The sequence below is a fragment of the Podarcis vaucheri genome (genome assembly GCF_965113315.1).
Source record: "Podarcis vaucheri genome assembly, chromosome: 12".
In the NCBI taxonomy this organism is placed as follows: Eukaryota; Metazoa; Chordata; class Lepidosauria; order Squamata; family Lacertidae; genus Podarcis; species Podarcis vaucheri.
In genome coordinates, this window is record NC_138750.1 from 62,389,544 (window position 1) to 62,409,286 (window position 19,743).

Genomic DNA, 19,743 nt, shown 5'->3' on the forward strand with positions numbered 1-19,743 from the left:
CGGCGCTCGCTCCGCTTCCTGGAGCTTCCCCGGCGCCGCTGTCCGTCTTGCCCGCCCCGCTCCTCCCTCTCGCTCTCCCGCCGGCCCTCCGCGCCCCTCCTCAGAAGCTGCGACGACAGCGCCGGGCCATGGCCGAGTGGAGCCCCGCCCAGGTGAGCGAGGGACCTGGAACAGGGGGGGGGGGGAGAGAGAGGTGACGGTTGGGCGGAGGGGGGGGAGATGAAGGGGGGGTGGGCTCCCAAAATGGAGTCTGCTGCTGAGGGAGGTTGTCATGGGTGGCGAAGGGGGAGGGAATGGATGCGGTGGGGGGGGGGCCTGCGGAGGGACCCCTTCCTTTGGAGACACCCCCCCCTTGGCTGGAGGGGGGGCTCTTGTGGCTGCTGCAGTTGTGGGTCCAGGGGGGTGTTTTTTGTGGTGTGGGGAGCGGGGGGGGGAAGGCAAAGTGCTGTCAGGGGCTGAGGATGCTGAAGATGGAGGGGGGGGGATGGAACATGTCTTCCAGTTTTGTGCTAACATGATTCTTGCGGCTCTTGTGGCATATAAAAACAGTACCTTATCTGGAAAATGGATGTTATACCCAATATATACGATCGGCAGATTAAATTAATAAACTATGCCGAGCGCGCTAGAATAACTGCGAGGATAAGAGATCAAGGTGAACAGAAATTCCATGACAACTGGGTTAAGTATTGGATATATATATTAGAACCAAACTTTAAATAACATTAGCGGGACTGGAAAGAACTCATAACAGTAATTGGTTATTATGTGAAAGAGATAAAATGCGTGAATATAAAGTCTATTTGATACTTACCAAAGGAGTAGAAGGAAGTCCAAGGCTCGGCAGAGCCTGAAATGAATGTATTTATGACTCATGGAGTGAATATATTTTGTGCAATTTAAGTATTGGATTTTGTATAAGTTTATTTGTACATATGTATAATATCAATAAAAAATTATCAGCCGGAAGACACGTGCATGTCAAAAACCGCCTCCTGGAGATGCAGGTCAGGCCCCCAAATGGGTGGGGGGGGGTTGATTTTTTGGGGGGTGATCAGGGAGGGAAGAGGCAAAGGGTGCCAGGAGATGATGATGTCGTTCAGGGAGAGAGATGAAAACATCCACATGTCAGATGCACCTTCTGGACCTGCAGTTTAGGCCCACAAAAGAGTGTGAGATGGAGGGGTTGTTGTTTTTTTTGGGGGGTGCTTTTTTGGGGAGGGGGGAAGTGGCAAAGGCCGGCAGGAGGTGATGATGATGCTGAGGAAGAGAGAGGAAAACATCCACATGTCAGAAGCACGTCCTGGACCTGCAGCTTAGGCCCCCAAAACGGGTCTGAGATGGAGGGGTGTTTTTTTGGGGGGGGATTGATCTTTTTGATGATCTGGGAGGGAAGAGGCAAAGGCTGCCCAGAAATGAGGGTGAGGCTCCGGGACAGAGATGCACACACACATATGTCAAAACCGCCCCCTTGAGCTGCAGATCAGGCTCCAAAACAGTTGTGGGGTGCAGTGGTTTTTTTAAAGGGAGGTTCATTTGGGGAGGATCTGAGAGGGGAGAGGTAAAGGCTGTCAGGAGATGGTGGTGATGCTGGAGAGAGAGGGAAACAAATACATGTCAAAACTACCTCCTGAAGCTATGGATCAGCCCCCAAAATGGATGTGGGGGAGTTTTTTATGGGGGTTAATTTTGGGGGGCTGGATCTGAGAGGGGAGAAGCAAACACTGCCGGGAGATGATGATGCTGGAGAGGGAGGAAAACAAATATATGTTACAACTACCTCCTGAAGCTAAGGATTAGGCCCCAAAACGGATGTGTAGTTTATTTTGGGCAAGGGGGTGTTGATGGGGGCAGCAGCAAAGGGGGCTAGCTTTTCCTCTCCCTCCTAGGAAAACAGGTGCCCCAGATCTGATAGGAACTCCTCCGTGGAGGAAGTGTCTTGCATCCCTAGGGCTGAGGCAGTTAATTCCTCCCATCAATGAAAGCAAATCAGGTAGCTGTCATCTCTTCCCCTGCGTTAACCCATCCTCAAATTGTTTCTGGCCTCTGCAAATAGGGCTCTTGCTGCCTTTTGTAGAGAGGCTTTCAGGGCAAAGAGAGGCAGGAGCACGAAGCCCAATTTAGCATGGAAGGGGTGCTGTGTTTATTATGCAGCCTGCCTGCCCCCAACCTCCCCATGGAAAGAGTGAGAGGGGCAGTTTTTAAGGACAGATAGTTGTGATGCTAGTTAATTTTCAGCTAGGACCTTGTTATGGAGCTTTGGAGGGTAGAATGGACCCAGGAGGGGAAAAAATGCTTTCTGTTGCTCTTACCAAGGTGCAGCAAGGATCGGGGTGAATTGTGTTTGCTTCGTCTTCTTTTTTTAAAAAGATATTTTTAATTAAGAACAACAAGAAACAGTACAAAAAAGAGGTATTGGTACAAAGCAAAATACAGTATATATGGCAGCGTGTTAAGAAATAACCAAGGAAGAAGATGAATGAGTTACAAGGGGTATATTTTGATTCTTAATATTTCTTCCACAAGTTCATTGTGGCATAACAAGAGAGCTCCCAGATAATCTCCCATTCAGGCAGTGCTTAGAGCTGCCTCTGTTTCGCATCTGCAAGGTTGCTGCATCATGTGCCTTCAATCCATGCCCTAGAGCCTAAAGATGTGATGATGCTGTCATCGAGGAATAACTGATGCGTTCCTTTGCTCCTAGCATAAAGGCGTGATGCATAGGGCTGCAAGTCTGCACAGGTGGTTCAGTCCCAAGTCTTGCGCACAGTCAAGGTCTCTGGAAATGGTTTCATGGTCCTTAATTACAGGGTTTTTTGGCAGCTGAGATTTGGACTGCATTGTTTAAAGTGTTGTTGCTGTTTTATTTATTTATATCCTTCCTTTTCCCCAGACCAGAACAACGCAGAAATTTTAAAAAAGTGGAAAAAACATAAAAGATAATACAGTCGTCTCTTGGTTTTTGAACAGCTTAGTTCTCGAACGTTTTGGCTCCTGAATGCTGCAAACCTAGAAGTGACTGTTCCGGTTTGTGAACTGTTTTTGGAAGCTGAACATCCGATGGGGCTTCTGCGGCTTCCGATTTTCTGCAGGAGCTTCCTGCAGCCAATCGGAAGCTGCGCTTTGGTTTTTGAATGTTTTGGAAGTTGAACAGACTTCCGGAACATATTCTGTTTGACTTCCAAGGTATGACTGTAATTTAAAAGTAATAGAAAAGCAATATATAAAAGTCCAGATAATAAAAAAGAACAGCGCTATTAAAAGCCATTTCCTTGTTTAAAAAAACAACAACAGTTCCCAGAAGCCGGTCGGAATAAAACAGTCTTCACCTGCTGGTGAAGGGAGGGAACCAGTCTTCCTTCTTTAGGAAGGGAGTTCCGAAGTCTGGGAGCAGCCACTGAGAAGGCCCTTTTCCAGTACTGAGAAAAGGGCCTCCCCCCCAAAGATCTCAAAGCCTGGGAATACTATCTTTCAGATGGACTAAACTGTAAAATATCATGGAAGAAAGCCTGTCAAGTCCTCCCCCGTAATATATATATATTTTTTGGGGGGGAGGTGTGTGTTCTGATCCTAGAAATTCATAGCCATCTTCACCCACGTGAACCAGCCCGTATGTCAAGATCAGCTTTGGAGGCCCTGCTTGTCTGCCCCTAACTTGGGCCTTATCGGTGGTGGTCCCTAGTCCATGGGTCTCCTTCCACAGAAGATGGATGGATGCATGATCAGAGATACCCTTCAAAAAAAGCCTGGAGGACTCGGTTGGCTTCTAGTTAGGATGATTTTTATGTCTTTGTTGTTTTAGAATCTGTTGGTTTTAAATGGTTTGACTATTTTATGCTGGGTTGAATACCATACATACTTTTTATATTTGTGGTGATTGCTGCTTTGCTGTGAAATCTGCATTTGTATTTTTAATTTTGTAATCCCCCCAGAGAGGACACTGTCCTGTAGAATTCTTATAAACCTTCTTTAAAAAAACAAAACAAAATGCTGCTCATTTTCCAAAGACATTTTGGGAATTGCTTGTGCAATGGACCCTCTTGCCCTAGTGACTTGCTCGCTTCCTGATATTGGTGGGGCCTCCTTTTTTCCTTTGCCATTTCTCGCTTGCTGGGACAAGGTGGTCCCACAAGGCCCTTCCTTTGCTCTTAAGCAAGAGAACACCCCTCAATATTTTCATACAGATTACTTATTTTGCTTCTTTTACTAAAACATTTTTTTGCCTGCCTTTGATTTAAGGTCTCCAAGGCAGCTTGCAAAATAAACAACAGCAACAGAACCCACCACAAATCATGTATAAACCATCCAAACTTAAGAGAGCCAGTGTTGTGTCGTGGTTTAAGTGTCGAACTAGGACCTGGGAAGAGACCAGGGTTCGAATCCCCACTTGACCATGATGCTCACTGGGTGTGACCTTGGGGACCAGTTCCTGCCAGTCCCTGCCCCTCAGCCTAACCTACCGCACAGGGCTGTTGTGGGGATTAAATAGAGGGGGGTTAGGTAAAACTGTGTATGCCACCTTGAGCTTCTTGGGGGGAAAAGGTGGGCTATAGATCGATCAATCAATCAATCAATCAATCAATCAGTAAAAGAAGTACAGCGAATAATAGATTTAATGGAAGCAGCCTTCATTTATCATGCAACACTGGCAAAGCATCCCAAAGCCCTCTGAGAACCACCTTGGCCTCGCCTCTAGCTGTCAAGAAGGAAGGAGGGAGGCAAACATCTTTAGGGATAGAGTGCCACATTTTTAGTGCCACCACAGAGATCTTGTGTTACCCACCCACTGTACTTCAGACTTTCAGAAGAGGAGCTGACACTGTGGCAGGCCTCTGTGGGAGCAGGCAGTGCTTGAGATGTCCTGGGCATGTTAAGAACTTTCAAGGTCCAAACCAGTGCTTTAAATTGGGCCTGGGAACCAGTGAAGTGGTTGACTTCTTCTATTCAACCCCTGAGCTGCTGCACCCTGGACTGCATTGCAGTACCCAAGCCAAGCTTTCCTCAAGCTTTGGATTATCAATTCTCACCAGCTCCAGTCTACATGGCCAGTGGGCCAGTGATAGTGAAAAGGCTACCCCCCCAACCCCCCCCCCAAAAAAAAAACCCTGTAGGGCACTAAGTCTAGTCTGTACACAAGTAAGGCATGACTCATTCTGGCTGGGTCATTAATCTTCCATATCTGTGAATTGATCCTCCCTACGTGCTCTTTCTTTGTAAATTTAATATACCTCATTGGACCATGGGGATTCGTGGGGGTGGGGCAGGGGCAGAAGAGGAGACATCAAAGGCTTGGCCCAAAATTGAAGTCAGCTTGTGACTCGGTGAGTCACCTTCATTAGATGGGATTCCCCCTAAAGCAGGGGTCTGCAACCTTTAAGACAAAAAGAGCCACTTGGACCCGTTTCCGAAGAAAAAACAACAACTGGGAGCCGCAAAACCATTGCGGCATTTAAAACAAATATATCTCCGGAGCCACAATCTGACAGCGGGCGGGAAGGTGATGTCGGGACGGTGCGTGACTAATGCACGCACCGCCCCCATGCGACGTCACAGCCAGTACAGTGCCCGCCACAGTGAGGAGTGTCGGGGCGCACAATGCGCCTCCTCCCCTCGCTAGTATCCGCCCCGGAGCCGCGGCAAAGGTGTAAAAGAGCCACATGCGGCTCCAGAGCCGCGGGTTGCAGACCCCTGCCCTAAAGCAATGCCATTGAAGGCCTGTCCCAGCTTTCCAGGAGAGCTTCATACAAAGGAGCTGCTGGGGTTCTGCTCTTGGAAAAAGAGCTGTCTGTACTTAACAATTGCATTTATACTCTTGGCAAACCTCTCATCCTGCAGTAGAGTTCCACAGAGCACCTGAGCACTCTGTTACACTCCATTTTGGAAGAGGGTTTATGAACTACTTATGTGCAAATTCAGCTATCACACGACAAGCTGAACTGCTGTGTCCTAAATGATTGGTGCTGCAAGAAAAGTCTTGTAAGGTAAAGGTAAAGGGACCCCTGAAAGTTAAGTCCAGTCGCGGACAACTCTGGGGTTGCGTCGCTCATCTCGCTGTACTGGCCGAGGGAGCCGGCGTTTGTTCGCAGACAGTTTTTCCGGGTCATGTGGCCAGCATGACTAACCTGCTTCTGGTGAACCAGAGCAGCGCATGGAAATGCCGTTTACCTTCATGCCGGAGCGGTAACTATTTATATACTTGCAGTGGCCTGCTTTCGAACTGCTAGGTTGGCAGGAGCAGGGACCGAGCAACGGGAGCTCACCCCGTCATTGCAGGGATTCGAACTGCCAGCCTTCAGATCGGCAAGCCCGTTGTCTTTCTAAAGAGAGGCACCTTGTCTTGCAAAATTTGCACATGGAAGTCATCCCTTCATCTCTGTTGCTTTTGCCTTCCTTTGAACTTTCTTCTGCCTTGTACTCTTGGAAGCAAGATGTCCGCAAATGTTCTCTGTACTCCTTGAGGAGGTGAACTGCATCTGGATGCAGAACGTTCTGTCTCGTATTCTCCTCCACGATGAACCTCAGCGCTGTTTGTCCTTTTCATGCTGCCTTTTCCAGTGCACAGAGCTATTCCAGGCCCACTGCAGCTTCAAAGGTTTCCTCCTGGAGCTGCAATAGGTAGCTTAATGAAGCATTCTGGTTGATGGCTGATAGAAAGGACTTGTGCTTGAATGATCAACTAGATACAGTAGTGGCAGGGTCATTGGTTTAAGTCAGGGATGGGAAAGCTTTGGTCTACAAAGCCATTTCCCCTAATGGTCTGTCCTGCTCACCTGTCCAAGTTGTCCCATCCGAGGAGGAAGGATCTGGCCAGATCCAGTGCCCCACCCCTGGTGTAAACCCAGAGCTGTCCCAGTCCCACAAAAAGCAAGTGCTGATTGTAGAAAAGACACATGTAAACCTGAACCAAGCATCATACGAATGCTAAGGATAAGGAGAAGTAAATACTATTAATATTGTATGGTTAGGAATATCACATGGTTAGAGAAGGGCTGGTGTTTAAGCAGAGAAATGCAGCATAACTGATGAGTGAAGAATTTATTAGAGATGGAGCAGTGGTCAGCAGCCCTGAAACTTGTAAGCCACCTTGTTTCTGTATAACTCAGAGTGTACTGCTCGGACCACGTAATAGCAGCCATGGTTTCTTTCCCATAAGGATCCCTCTCCATTGATCTCCGCCTGCAGTACACAGTTCATTGGTTGTTTTGTTGCTCAGTGACTGCTGGCATTTTGACTATTTGGCATCTGGTGTAGAATTCATTCTCCCAAGTTCACAATCCTCATACTTTTGGGATAAAATGAAGATGATGAACTGAAGGCAATTAGATTCCAAAGGTGGGCAGGGAAAGCCTTCCTGAACTCAAGTGGGCGGTCAGTGGCCAGCAGGTCCCTCCTTATTGTCCAGCAGGAGTGGAAGTATGCAGAATATGCAAATACGTCCACTTTCTGACCTTTTTTTGACACAGAACTTACTTCATTTTAAGTTTTGGCTAACTGTTCCTAGGGGACGCGGGTGGCACTGTGGTCTAAACCACAGAGCCTCTTGGGCTTGCCGATCGGAAGGTCGGCTGGCCACATGATCTGGAAGCTGTACGCTGGCTCCCTCGGCCAAGAAAGCGAGATGACCACCGCAACCCCAGAGGCTTTCACAACGGGACCTAACGGTCAGGGGTCCCTTTACCTGTTCCTAGAGAGCCTTCCTCAAGAGGAACGGCCAGAGACAGTGGCTGCAGAACGTTGCTCTGTTCCAGACCACCCAGGAACGTAATGTTGTTTGCATGTCTCCCCTCTCTAATAGGATCTTCAGTGGGAGGTGGAGCCCCAGCCCATGGCTGCTGCCCAGCCCCTCAGCGCCCCTGAGCAAACGCCCATGGGGGACGTGCTCCCCGAAGCGGCTGAGCTCTCCCTGACGGTTGTGGCTGAAATCCAAGCGGTGGAGAGCAAAGTGGACTCTTACGCAGCGCAGCTCATGAGCCTGGAGGGGAGGATGGGGATGGCTGAGACGAAGCTGGACGGCTGCGAAAAGACCGCCGTCGAATTCGGGAACCAGCTGGAGAGCAAGTGGGCTGCCCTGGGGACCCTCATTCAAGAGTACGGGCAGCTCCAGAGGAGGCTGGAGAACATGGAGAACCTGCTCAAGAACCGCAACTTCTGGATCCTCCGCCTGCCCCCAGGATCCAGGGGGGAAATCCCCAAGGTAAGCAGGGTGGGCAGGGTTAGGGGCTGTGCCTGGCCATGTAAGAGAGGTGGGATTTCTCATATCCACAAATTACTGCTTTGCAGGCAGTATTCTAGCAGTCCTTGCTATTTGTAGGGTGGGGTGGGGTCTTCTTCCTCTCTCCTAACACCGGAACTCTCTTGGGCATTCAAGGAAGCTGTAGCATTCGCGCCCACTCCCCCACCTGCCCTCCAAGTCCGGCAAGACCCGGCTGAGAGAGAGAGGGGTGGGCAGAAGCTTTTTCAGAACACACACAAAAAACCAGAAACAGTAGTATGCTGCCACTTCCTTATCTCAGAACAGCCCCGAAAAGTAACATAAGGAAGGAGATTACTCTTCAGCGTTACCGGGCTGCCCCACCCTTGTCACTTTACTGTGGCACAGACAGAAATCCAACAGGCTCTGGCAGGCGACTAAGTGGTCAGGTACTGGGTTAGCTTCCCCAGCAGAAAGGCACAAAAGACAAAAACAGGGAAAAGTCCTTTTTCCAGGATTTATTAAAAAACAAGATTATTCAAACATAAAAGTTGGCACGTCTCTTACAAATCCCAAACAAAAAAAATAAAAACATTGTTTAATATCACTTGCTACAAATATACTCGCAACGAAAACGAAAGTGTGAAACAGTACAGTTCAAAACACTATCTCAGCAAGCCCTCTCTGCATGGCAGTGGTCTCAGCATGGCAAAGTGGGTTAGGTGAGGCAGGCTGCCCGCTTGGCAAGATGGGCTGCAAATTGCAAGTGGGTTTCCTAAGGTTTTATCCCCTTTGAACCCACTTGGATTCAAAACTCAAAAGCCAATCAGTTCTTTAGATTAATTAGCAATTTGCCAATGGTTAGATAGAAGAACAATAACTCGGGCTTCTTAGGAGCCTCGACAGCTGAATCCTGTTTATCAAAAGGCCTTGAAGATTAGAAGCGTTCCCAGAGCCAAACCAGATTCTTTGAGTTGCAAGTTGGCTTGATGACAGCACATAGAAACAGCATCTAAGATAGCCAGGTGTCAAGACTACAAATCAGCTAGGAACCTCCTTCCTGCAGAAGGAAAAGATAACTTATTCACATTCTTTGAGACAGAAAGTCTGCAACTAAAGAAGCAGATACACATTCCCAGAATTCTCCAGTGTTTGGCTCTCCCACAGTGCTCTTCCTTGGCATGAGCCAAAGTTTTAACTTGCTAAGATTTCCCAACATCCCTACAGAAGCTGAATGTGGGAAGATTCAGATAAAAGAAAGTCATTCACACAGCACATATTTAAACTATGGGATTCCTTCCTGTAGGAGGCAGTGATGGCCCCAACTTGGATGGCTTTGGAAGGCAGATTTATAGAGGAGGAAGCGCCACAATTTGAGGCAGCAGTGTTTCTGAAGACCAGTTGCTAGGAACCACAGGAAGAGAGAGTTGGCCAAAGTGAGCACAGTGTGCTGGGCCAGGTGTTTGAAGGTTTTGTTTTGTTTTAAAATAGGGATTCTCCTTACAGTATCGCTTCCTGGGTTAACATAGTTCCTTGCAGGTGCAAAATGGCAGTAAAAGCAGCAACACAAGAAGTTTGAACTCAAATAAACAAGTAACAGCTTCTGAGAAGAAGAAGAAACTGTTTTCAATTGGCATCAAAAAGTCGGTAGAATTGACACCAGCTGACTTGGAAGAAGACAAAGGAAGGAAGGAAGGAAGGAAGGAAGGAAGGAATCAGCGGTGGTCAGGGAAAGGTTATCTGTAATTTCAGTTGCCCATAAAATGTGTAAAAATGGTAGGAAGCTAAATATATGACCAGGTTCTGAGATTTCCATCAGGGGACCTGGCAGAGGATTAGAAACACAGGAAACTGCCTTATACCAAGTTAGTCTGTTGGTCTATCTAGTTCAGTACTGTCTGCACTGACAGGCAGTGGCTCTCTATGGTTTCAGGCAAGGATTGAACCCGGGACGTTTTTGAATGCAAGGCAGCTGCTCTACCTAAGAGGAAGTGACTTCTCCCTCTCTTTGACGCGGTTGCAGGTCCCTTTGCTGTTTGACGAAGCCTCCTGCAGTTTCTCCGAGCAAGAGTGGCGCAGCTTGGATGAAGGGCAGAAGGACCTCTACCGGCACATCATGAAGTGCAACTACAAGGCCGTGGTCTCTATGGGTAAGGAAGGGTCCACATGGCGTGGCCAGGCAGAGCTCTCTGTGTGCCTGAGCCTTCATCCACCATGGCCCAGAGCCTTGCTAAGTGGACACAGCATCAATTCTCAGCCAACATCTGACCAGGCTTCAGAGTGATGCAGGTGCAGATCACTTGTACCAGACATGGGAAGCTGCTAGATGCTGATTCAGGCCATGGGTTCATCTTGCACAGTATTGCCTGTTCTGGCTAGTGGTAGCTCTCCAGGGTTTCAGATAGGAGTTGTTCTCAAGTCCTACCTGGAGATGCCAGAAGTTGGACCTTCTGCAGGCAAACAGGTGATCTGCTGAGGGATCATATGGACCTAGCAAAGCGTTCCTTATCAGGTCTTCAGGTGAGCCAAGCTCTGTGCAGCACGAGAATGCCCAGAGCTCAGCTGGTCATTAGCTAGTCTGTCCTGCCAGGAAATTCCTTCAGGTAGGATGATGAGTGGAACATGTTCAGAGGAGGGCGACCTGGAGACCAAGCCTTATGAAGAGCAATAGAGGCAGTTGATATGTTTAGCCTGGGTAAGAAGAGGAGACTGAGAAGTGACATGAGAGCCATTTCCAAATATCTGAAGGACTTTCACATGGAAGACGCAGCTTGTTTTCTGCTGCTCCAGGGGGTAGGATCTGAACCAATGGATTAAAAAAACTAAGAAAGGAGATTCTGGCCAAACGTTAGGAAGAACTTTCTAAAGATAAGAGCTGTTCTGTGATGGAACAGACTATCCTTGCAGGTTTCCAAACTGAGGTTGGATGGCCATCTGTCGGGGATTCTTTAGCTTTGATTTCTGCGTTATAGTGGGGTGGACTAGATGACCCTTAGGATTCCCTCCAAGTCCACATACCAGTCGTTGAGTATGTTCATGGGAGTCCCAGAGCACCACCGCCCTGCCCCTGCGTCATTCCCAAGGGAAATTTAAATAAAAGGAGGGCAAATGAGAGGCTTGATGGTGCTAATAAGTTTTTCCCCCTTTGCCATGCACAGACGCTGCCATCTCCAAACCTGAGCTGCTCTCTCGGATCGAGCAAGCAGATGTCGCTGGTCGGGGGGACGTCGAGGAAAGAGAAGCCCTGAAGGAGACCACCCTGGGTGAGTCGCAGAGTTGGCAGCCCCCCCCCCTCCGTGTTGTGCAGGGAGAGCAGCTCAGGTCTAGCCCTGATGCTGAAGGGGACAATTTACGGCTTGAGGCAAACAGCAAAAAGCTCCAAAAACCTTGACAAGGAAACTTCAGAACCGTTGCTCTTCCCACATGGTGTTGGGTTTGTGAGAGTTGTTGTTGTTTAGTCGTTTAGTCGTGTCCGCCTCTTCGTGACCCCCTGGACCAGAGCACGCCAGGCACTTCTGTCTTCCACTGCCTCCCACAGTTTGGTCAAACTCATGCTGGTAGCTTCGAGAACACTGTCCCACCATCTCGTCCTCTGCCGTCCCCTTCTCCTTGTGCCCTCCATCTTTCCCAACATCAGGGTCTTTTCCAGGGAGTCTTCTCTTCTCATGAGGTGGCCAAAGTATTGGAACCTCAGCTTCAGGATCTGTCCTTCCAGTGAGCACTCAGGGCTGATTTCCTTCAGAATGGAGAGGTTTGATCTTCTTGCAGTCCATGGGACTCTCAAGAGTCTCCTCCAGCACCAGAATTCAAAAGCATCCATTCGTTGGCGATCAGCCATCTTTATGGTCCAGCTCTCACTTCCATACGTCACTACTGGGAAAACCAGAGCTTTTACTATACGGAACTTTATTGGCAAGTTTGTTGTAAGAGTTACGTTCCTTGAATTCTGAAGTTGAATTCTGCCACCGAGCTCAGTTGCACGGATAAAGCAGGTGTTACTTTGCCCTCACGGCACGCTCCTGTTTTCATAACTCCACCACAAACTGGCCACACACTTTTCTTCTTTTCTTTTGAAGTAATTTTTATTTGGTTTTCAAGAAAAAGTAAATACATAAGCAGAGGAAGTCATCCGTTGAATAAAGTATGTCTATACAGTTGCATTGCACTGTTATATTTCTCGTTCAGCAACCAAACACAGGACCACTCTAACAAATGAACTAACCAACTGAACAAAAACTAAATCCCTCCCTCCCACACAACCAACAGACCCTTTGGTTCCAAGTATCGTAAGAATATCCCGTTACTTCTCATCAGCTAACTGTAAAGAAATAAGTATCAGTTTACTTGCAAATCAGAAGACATACCAAATTATATTAAAACTACCAAAAGAGCGGGGACGCGGGTGGCGCTGTGGGTTAAACCACAGAGCCTAGGACTTGCCAATCAGAAGGTCGGCGGTTCGAATCCCTGCGACAGGGTGAGCTCCCATTGCTCTGTCCCTGCTCCTGCCAACCTAGCAGTTTGAAAGCACATCAAAGTGCAAGTAGATAAACAGGTACCACTCCGGCGGGAAGGTAAACAGCGTTTCCGTGCACTGTTCTGGTTCGCCAGAAGCGGCTTAGTCATGCCGGCCACATGAGCCGGAAGCTGTACGCCGGCTCCTTTGGCCAATAAAGTGAGATGAGCACCACAACCCCAGAGTCGGCCACGACTGGACCTAATGGTCAGGGGTCCCTTTACCAAAAGAGCAGTTTACACCAAATGTCCTCCTGGCCACACACTTTCAAGTCACTGTTTACAGCCATTAGGACTAGGAACTCTCTGGGTGTTTTCCTCCTCATGCTCCCCCGTCCCAAAGAAAGTGGAAATTCTCAAATGATGGTATTCTAGGCTCAGAGCAACATGGTCCTGTGCTTGTATGGATTTGCTGAATACACACAACCCTAGAATCAATGAAGGAGGCAGACAGGAGGAGTCTGAACATCAGTGCTAGAGGAGGTGGTGGACAGTGTAGCTCGTCCTTGCATCATCTCGGCTCAGGTGGCCTTTTGCAGACCTGTCCTAAATGTGTCGCTGGTGGTGAATGGCTGCTGTACCTTCTTCCCTCCTCTCCGAAACAGGCTCTCCGATTTCCGCCCTCAACGACAGCTCCTGGATGGAGCCGGAGGAAATGTCCCTGGTCAAAAGCATGGGCGACTTGGAGGAGAGCGAAATCCCCGGGGATCCCGCCATGAGTAAGTTGGAGCGGCCTAAGTGGGGGGATCCTCTCCCTCCTGCACAAGGCTGGGAGGGGAAGGCGAACATTGCCTGGGGAGGAGAGGGCGGTGCAGAGCCCAGAATTCTTGACTGGTGGAATGGGGCTGCTCTTGAGACTTGGGCTTATGTGCTTGAGATATTTGGAGCTGTCTGTGCTGTTTTTAATCTGTCGGGAGCCGCTCAGAGCGGTTGGAGAAACTCAGCCATATGGGCAGAGTATAAATAATAAATTATTATTATTATTATTTTATTTTGTTGTTGTTGGCAAGGCAAGGGGTGATTGATGGAGAACTGGCCATTTCTCATAGGAGTGGGTTTCTTTGACAATAAAGAGTTAACCCTCTGACAAAGTGCATTCCTTTGGAAGTGCCCTTGACAGTTGGCACCTTCTTGCTGCACTATCCATTATTATTATTATTATTATTATTATTATTATTATTATTATCATTATTATTATATCCCCCTTCATCTAAAATCACAGGGTGGTTTACGCTATAAATCACAAAACCGCACAACATGATAACAAACAAAACAACCCTCCCTTGCAGTTTGAAACATCATTAAATTGTAAAATGATAAAAATACAGACAGATGAAATGTCCAAGAACCAAATCAAATTAATCCTCTAAAAGCTCTTGACGAATCAGAAACATTTCCAGTGGGAGATGAAATATCAAAATTGCGGTTGTCTGTCTGATTTCATTTTGCTAATTTTTGAGGTTTGTTTTTTAAGGGATGCTCTCATTGCGTCCCATAAAAGGGGGGGGGGTTAGATTGTCTGCATCATTTTCTTCGAAGTAGATTTTTGTAGAGTTTTGGTGAGACTCTCTCTAATCTGTTTCTTTGTGGTTAGGATGGGACTGAAGGATCATGAAGGGGTGGCTTGGGTTCCTTCTCCCATTTCAAGGGCAACTTCTACTGGGGCGTGATCTGTGATTTTAATGTTACCTATGTTCGTTGATTCAACCAAGGGGACCCCTGTCTGATTTCATATGCCGCCAACCTGCCTCTTTCCCCTGTTTGGCCAGGTACTCCGCAGCTCCTGGAAGAAGACCCCGAAAGCTTGGAGCTCCCCGGCATGTTCCCCCGGAAGTGGGCGGAAGTCTTCCAGGGCCCGGGCGAGGAACTGCTCTGCGAGAGCCACCCCATTTCGGTGGCGCCTGCAAGGAAGCCCCCGGGGAGCAGCCTGAGGCGGTCGGCCCGCTGCGTGGCTGAGTCGAGGAAAGAGGACCCCTCCTCTGCGCTGGAGGCCGAGGCCCACACTGGGCCCTACATCTGCTGCGAGTGTGGGGAGGGCTTCCTGGACAAGCAGCTCTTCACCACTCACCAGAAGACCCACGACGGAGGAGGGAGCTATCCGGCGATGGACCCCGGAGGAGGAGGGGGCCTGAAGCTGAATCCGAGCCCCTTACCTCTCCAGAGGGCCCCGACGCCGGCGCGCCCCAAGCCCCCGAAACGCCCCGAGCCCCAGAGGAGCCCCGCCCTCAAGCCCAGCGCCGGGAAGCGCCCCGGGAACCACATGGTGGAGCGCCCCTACACCTGCACCCAGTGCAAGGAGAGCTTCAAGCTGGAGGTGAGCCTTCTTCTCCACCAGAAGCTGCACACCGGGAAGGGCGACGGGCCGCTGACGTGCACCTACTGCGGCAAGGACTTCCGGGACCTCTCCAAGGCCGTCCGGCACCAGCGCATCCACACAGGCGAGAGGCCCTATCAGTGCACAGAGTGCGGGAAGAGCTTCATCCGCCGGGACCACCTCCTCAAGCACTGGCGCGTCCACACCGGGGAGACGCCCTACCAGTGCGCCACCTGCGGGAAGAACTTCCGCTACAAAGAGTCCCTGAACTGCCACCAGAAAATCCACACCCGCAACCCTGCGGCGCACCACCTGGGGCTGGGGGCGCAGGCCGGCCTGGTGGCCTTGAAGCAAGAGCAACCCTAGCGACGGCCCTGTCCCCAAAGCCCTCTGCTTCTGGCCGGCGTCGGCCGTGCCCCGCATGCTGAAGAACAGCTGCCCCCCTCCCTCCCGGTTTGCCCCCCAAGTGTCCCAGGCATGCCGGGACGTGGCGGAGGGGCTCCCTCTCGTGGACCATCAGAGCATCGCTTACCCTTCCTGCGCTGTGCCGGGGGTGAGCGCAAGGCTGAGACATCGTACTCCGAGCCCTGCTTCCGCCTGGGTGGGCCACAGATAACGGCACTTAGGCAGTCTTTCCTGCCGCTCTGCCGCCGTTTGTGGAGAACTGGCTCTCTGCGGTTTTTCCTGTGAAGATGAGGCAGCTGAGTGTTCACTGCTTCTCCCTCCTTGCCCACAGGGACCCAGAATCTCAAAGACATTCTTCCGTCTCGTCACTGTGTGAGCCCTCCTTGAGGCTGATGTTTGTGTTCTTCTTCCCGCCCTCTCTCTCTTGCACACACACACCACACGATGAGCTTCCGGAACCGGGAAGGTGGACCTGCCGGAGGCCGGGCCACAGTTCATCAAATAGTCTAGGGGCGAGCTTCCTGCCTGCCCCCCAACCTACTCCCCATTGGGCGCCCTGCCCGTTAAGCACCTTCGTGGAGCCCAGTCGAAACCATCCTTTCCCAGTTAATTGTTGTCAGTAAAGGTGTGTGGGTTTTTGAGGTTGTCTTTGTTTTAATTTCTCAAACTGCATCCGGTCACACTCCAAGGCTGTTTGTACGAGTCCAAAAGCAGCTTCGACCAGGATTCTGGTTGTTATAACCCAACGCCAAGAGCTCATGTACTGTTGTTTTGCTGTATGAAGTTACCGCAGGACTTGCCGCCTGTCCCATAACTGTCTCCTAGTTCTTCCTCTCTCACCCCAAAGGTATCTGGAGAACTGCCGTCCCCTGTTGTCTTGCTGTTATATTGCTGTTATATTATTATTATTATTATTATTATTATTATTATTATTATTATTATTATATTTTTTACAGAAGGCATCTTTGTAAATATTGGTTGAATTATATATATACATATATATATATATATATTAATTTCAGTGTCGTTAAGCTAAATGTCAGCTGAGGTGACTGTAACAAGCCAGCTATTCCTCTGTGTGACGTCAGGTGTTTTGTCTGTGGCTGCGTTTTCTTGGGGTTTTTTGTAACACCTTCTCTTGCAAAATATGTCAATACAGTGTGTCTCTCTTCCGAAGCCCCTCTCGTCTCTGGGAAATGAAGCCTTGCCAAAGCAGGTCAGGTGCAGGTGAATTTTATCCTCAGAGTGTCGGCAGTTCCAAGTGCCGGCTGCGAGGCTGCAGAGACAGCATTAATTCTGAGGTCCTGGCATGCGGGAGGCCAAGATAAGAGTAGGCTGGTCTCGTACCAGGTAACTGGGGTGCCCTTTAACATCATGCTAGCACTGTGGAAGTCCATCATACATGAAATGTTAGGTTAGCTTATGTTCCCATCTATTTATATCCCGCCTTTCAACCAAAAAGGCTCCCAAGAATAAACAGATAACGTCAAAGTACAATGATGCAAATTCAAAAGAATGCAGATGCAAACAGCTTGGGCTGTGGTCTAAACCAATCGGAAGGTCGGCAGTTCAAATCCCTTCAACGGGGTGAGCTCCCGTTGCTGTTGCTCTGTCCCAGCTCCTGCCAACCTAGCAGTTTGAAAGCACACCAGTGCAAGTAGATAAATAGGTACCGCTGCGGTGGGAAGGTAAATGGTGCTTTCGTGCGCTCTGGTTTTCGTCATGGTGTCCTGTTGCGCCAGAAGCGGTTTAGCCCTGCTGGCCACATGACCCAGAAAGCTGCTTGTGGACAAACGCTGGCTCCCTTGGCCTGAAAGCGAGATGAGCGCCACAACCCCATAGTCACCTTTGGCTGGACTTAACCATCCAGGGGTCCTTTACCTTTTACCTATATCATCTAAAACCAGTTTGAAGACCGTATCATGATATCGGTTTCATAATTTTTGCCAGCAAACCCACAGCGCCACCTGCGTCCCTATCGCCCAGCCCTAGTTCCTGCCAAAAAGGCTCCCCCCCAAAAAAAAAACTCTGCAAAAATGTTAACAACACTAAAGCATCATCTTTGACTTATTAGGGGAGGGAGGATTTCATTTGTGAGCAGCGGGAGACAAGCAGCCTCCCAAAAGTGCATTTGTAACACAAAGAGTAAGAATGTAAGACGATGCATCTTGGAAGAGCATGACATGTCCGGGACCTTCTGGCTGGGGCTGATGGGAGGTGTAGTCCTAAAGATCTCGAGGGCATCAGATTGCCACGGCCCCCTTGGTTGGATGAACTCACCCCCTGTGCCTGGCACTCTATAAAATAAAGCATTATTCAGAATATCCGTTTGCACGACCCACTAAGGAAGATAACGCAAAAAATTCAGAACGGTAAGAATTTCACATTCAATTGCAACTATATACCGTATTTTTCGCTCTATAACACACACGTAGTTTTTAGAGGAGGGAAATCCGTAGGCATGCCACCCGTAGGCATTCCCTCCATAACACGCACAGACATTTCCCCTTACTTTCTAGGAGGAAAAAGGTGAGTGTAATGGTGCAAAAAATACGGTAGTTTAATTAAGCCAACAAAATCGATGAATTGGATCTAATGACACCAGCTTTTCAAAGCCGGCTAGTCAGTTACACTTCTGGTGCGTCCCTGTCTCTTAGCGTCCCCCCCCCCAACATAATCCCAGTCCCCAAGGAGCAGTACCACCCACTCTGGGAGCCACTGGACTGGCATGAGGTCTTTTAAGGGCAGCATTTGCTGAAATAGTGTCCCCCCCCCTCTTATGGGGATAAAGTGCAAACTTTGCTGTCAGCTGCTCTCCATTTAATAAGTTTCCCCTGCAATCTTTCTCTTTGGAGTGGGGCATTTCCCTATTTTCACATGTTCTCATCAAATCTGAACTGATGAGGCAGGATCTGACCCACCTGGAACCATTTACCAGGCTTGACCAGAATCTGTCTCAAAGAATAGGGTGTGCTCAGCTTTGGGGCGGTCCTAACCTGGCAGGGAAGGGGGTCAGAAGATGCAGGTAAGCATTTGCAGGATTTCTGTGGGTTCTCTTCCCGCCTCTGGACATGGAGCAAAGCTGCAAGTTTGGGTATGTCCAGCCTGGAGAAAGGAAGTCCGAGAGGTGACATGATAGCCAAATACCTGAAGGCCTGTCCCATGAAAGATGGAGCAATCTTGCTTTCTGCTGCTCCAGAGAAAGAGGACCCAAACCAACAGATTCAAGTGACAAGGAAGGAGATTGTGACCAGACATTAGGAAGATAAGGTAAGAGCTGTTGAGCAGACTCCCTCGGAAGGTGGCAGAGGGCCTTCTTGGTGGTGGCCCCCGCCCTGTGGAACGCTCTCCCACCAGATGTCAAAGAGAACAACAACTACCAGACTTTTAGAAGACATCTGAAGGCAGGTCTGTTCAGGGAAGCTTTTAATGTTTGATGCATTACTGTATTTAAATATTTTGTTGGATGCACCACTCTGGTGAGACAGTCTGCAGGCAGGAAGGGTCTCATCCTGCGTACCAGATGAAGCTGGCAGACAGCTGCCCTGGACACAGAATTGACCTGCGCCTCCATGGACAGCTGTGAGTCCAGAATGACTCCCAGGCTGCGCACCTGGTCCTTCAGGGGCACACTTACCCAGTGGCGTAGCGTGGGGGGTGCAGGGGGTGCCGGCCGCACCGGGCGCAACATCTGGGGGTTAGGGTTAGGGGGCGCAAATCCACGGGTTAGGGGGCGCAAATCCACGGGTTAGGGGGCGCAAATTACTTGCCTTGCCCCGGGTGCTGACAACCCACGCACTTACTCCATTCAGGACCAGGGAGTCCTCCACACCTGCCCGCCTCCTGTCCCCCAAAAACAGTACTGCTGTCTTGTCAGGATTCAACCTCAATCTGTTAGCCGCCATCCATCCTCCAACCGCCTCCAGACCCTCACACAGGACCTTCACCGCCTCCACTCACATATCCTTGCCCCTGACCCGTGTTTCAGCGTCTGTGTGAATGGGGCATGGATCTGCACAGAGCAGAGCTGCCCCCCAAGCCGTCCTGGGCCCGGGGGAGCTGGTCTACGCCTTCGGCTCCTGCCTGGGGAGCTGCGGCAGTCCCGAGGGGAACCTCAGTGTCCGGGTAGAAAAGCCAGGGCGTACCCCTCCCGAGCATGTGCAGAGTGCTTCCGCCTCCTGGAGCCACTGGGGCTGGCTGATCCCCCCCCCTCGCCGACCCAGGTGGGGACTGCGTCTGCGCTGCCTCCCGCAGGAGGATGGAGGGATGGATGGATGGAGGCGACCGGGCGCCGTCTGGCTTCATCCCGCCTGCCTTT

The 19,743-nt window shown here is 49.8% G+C and overlaps 1 protein-coding gene across 1 annotated transcript; it reads left to right on the forward strand.

Moving 5' to 3' along the window:
- Positions 1-13: 13 nt before the first annotated feature.
- LOC309515668 (zinc finger protein 783-like) lies at positions 14-16,601 on the forward strand. The gene is made up of 6 exons (XM_082193675.1): positions 14-152; positions 7,796-8,194; positions 10,215-10,341; positions 11,350-11,454; positions 13,312-13,425; positions 14,476-16,601. The coding sequence occupies exons 1-6, from the start codon at positions 129-131 to the stop codon at positions 15,384-15,386; spliced, it is 1,680 nt and encodes a 559-aa protein (XP_082049801.1). The 5' UTR covers positions 14-128; the 3' UTR covers positions 15,387-16,601.
- The last annotated feature ends 3,142 nt before the right edge of the window (positions 16,602-19,743 follow it).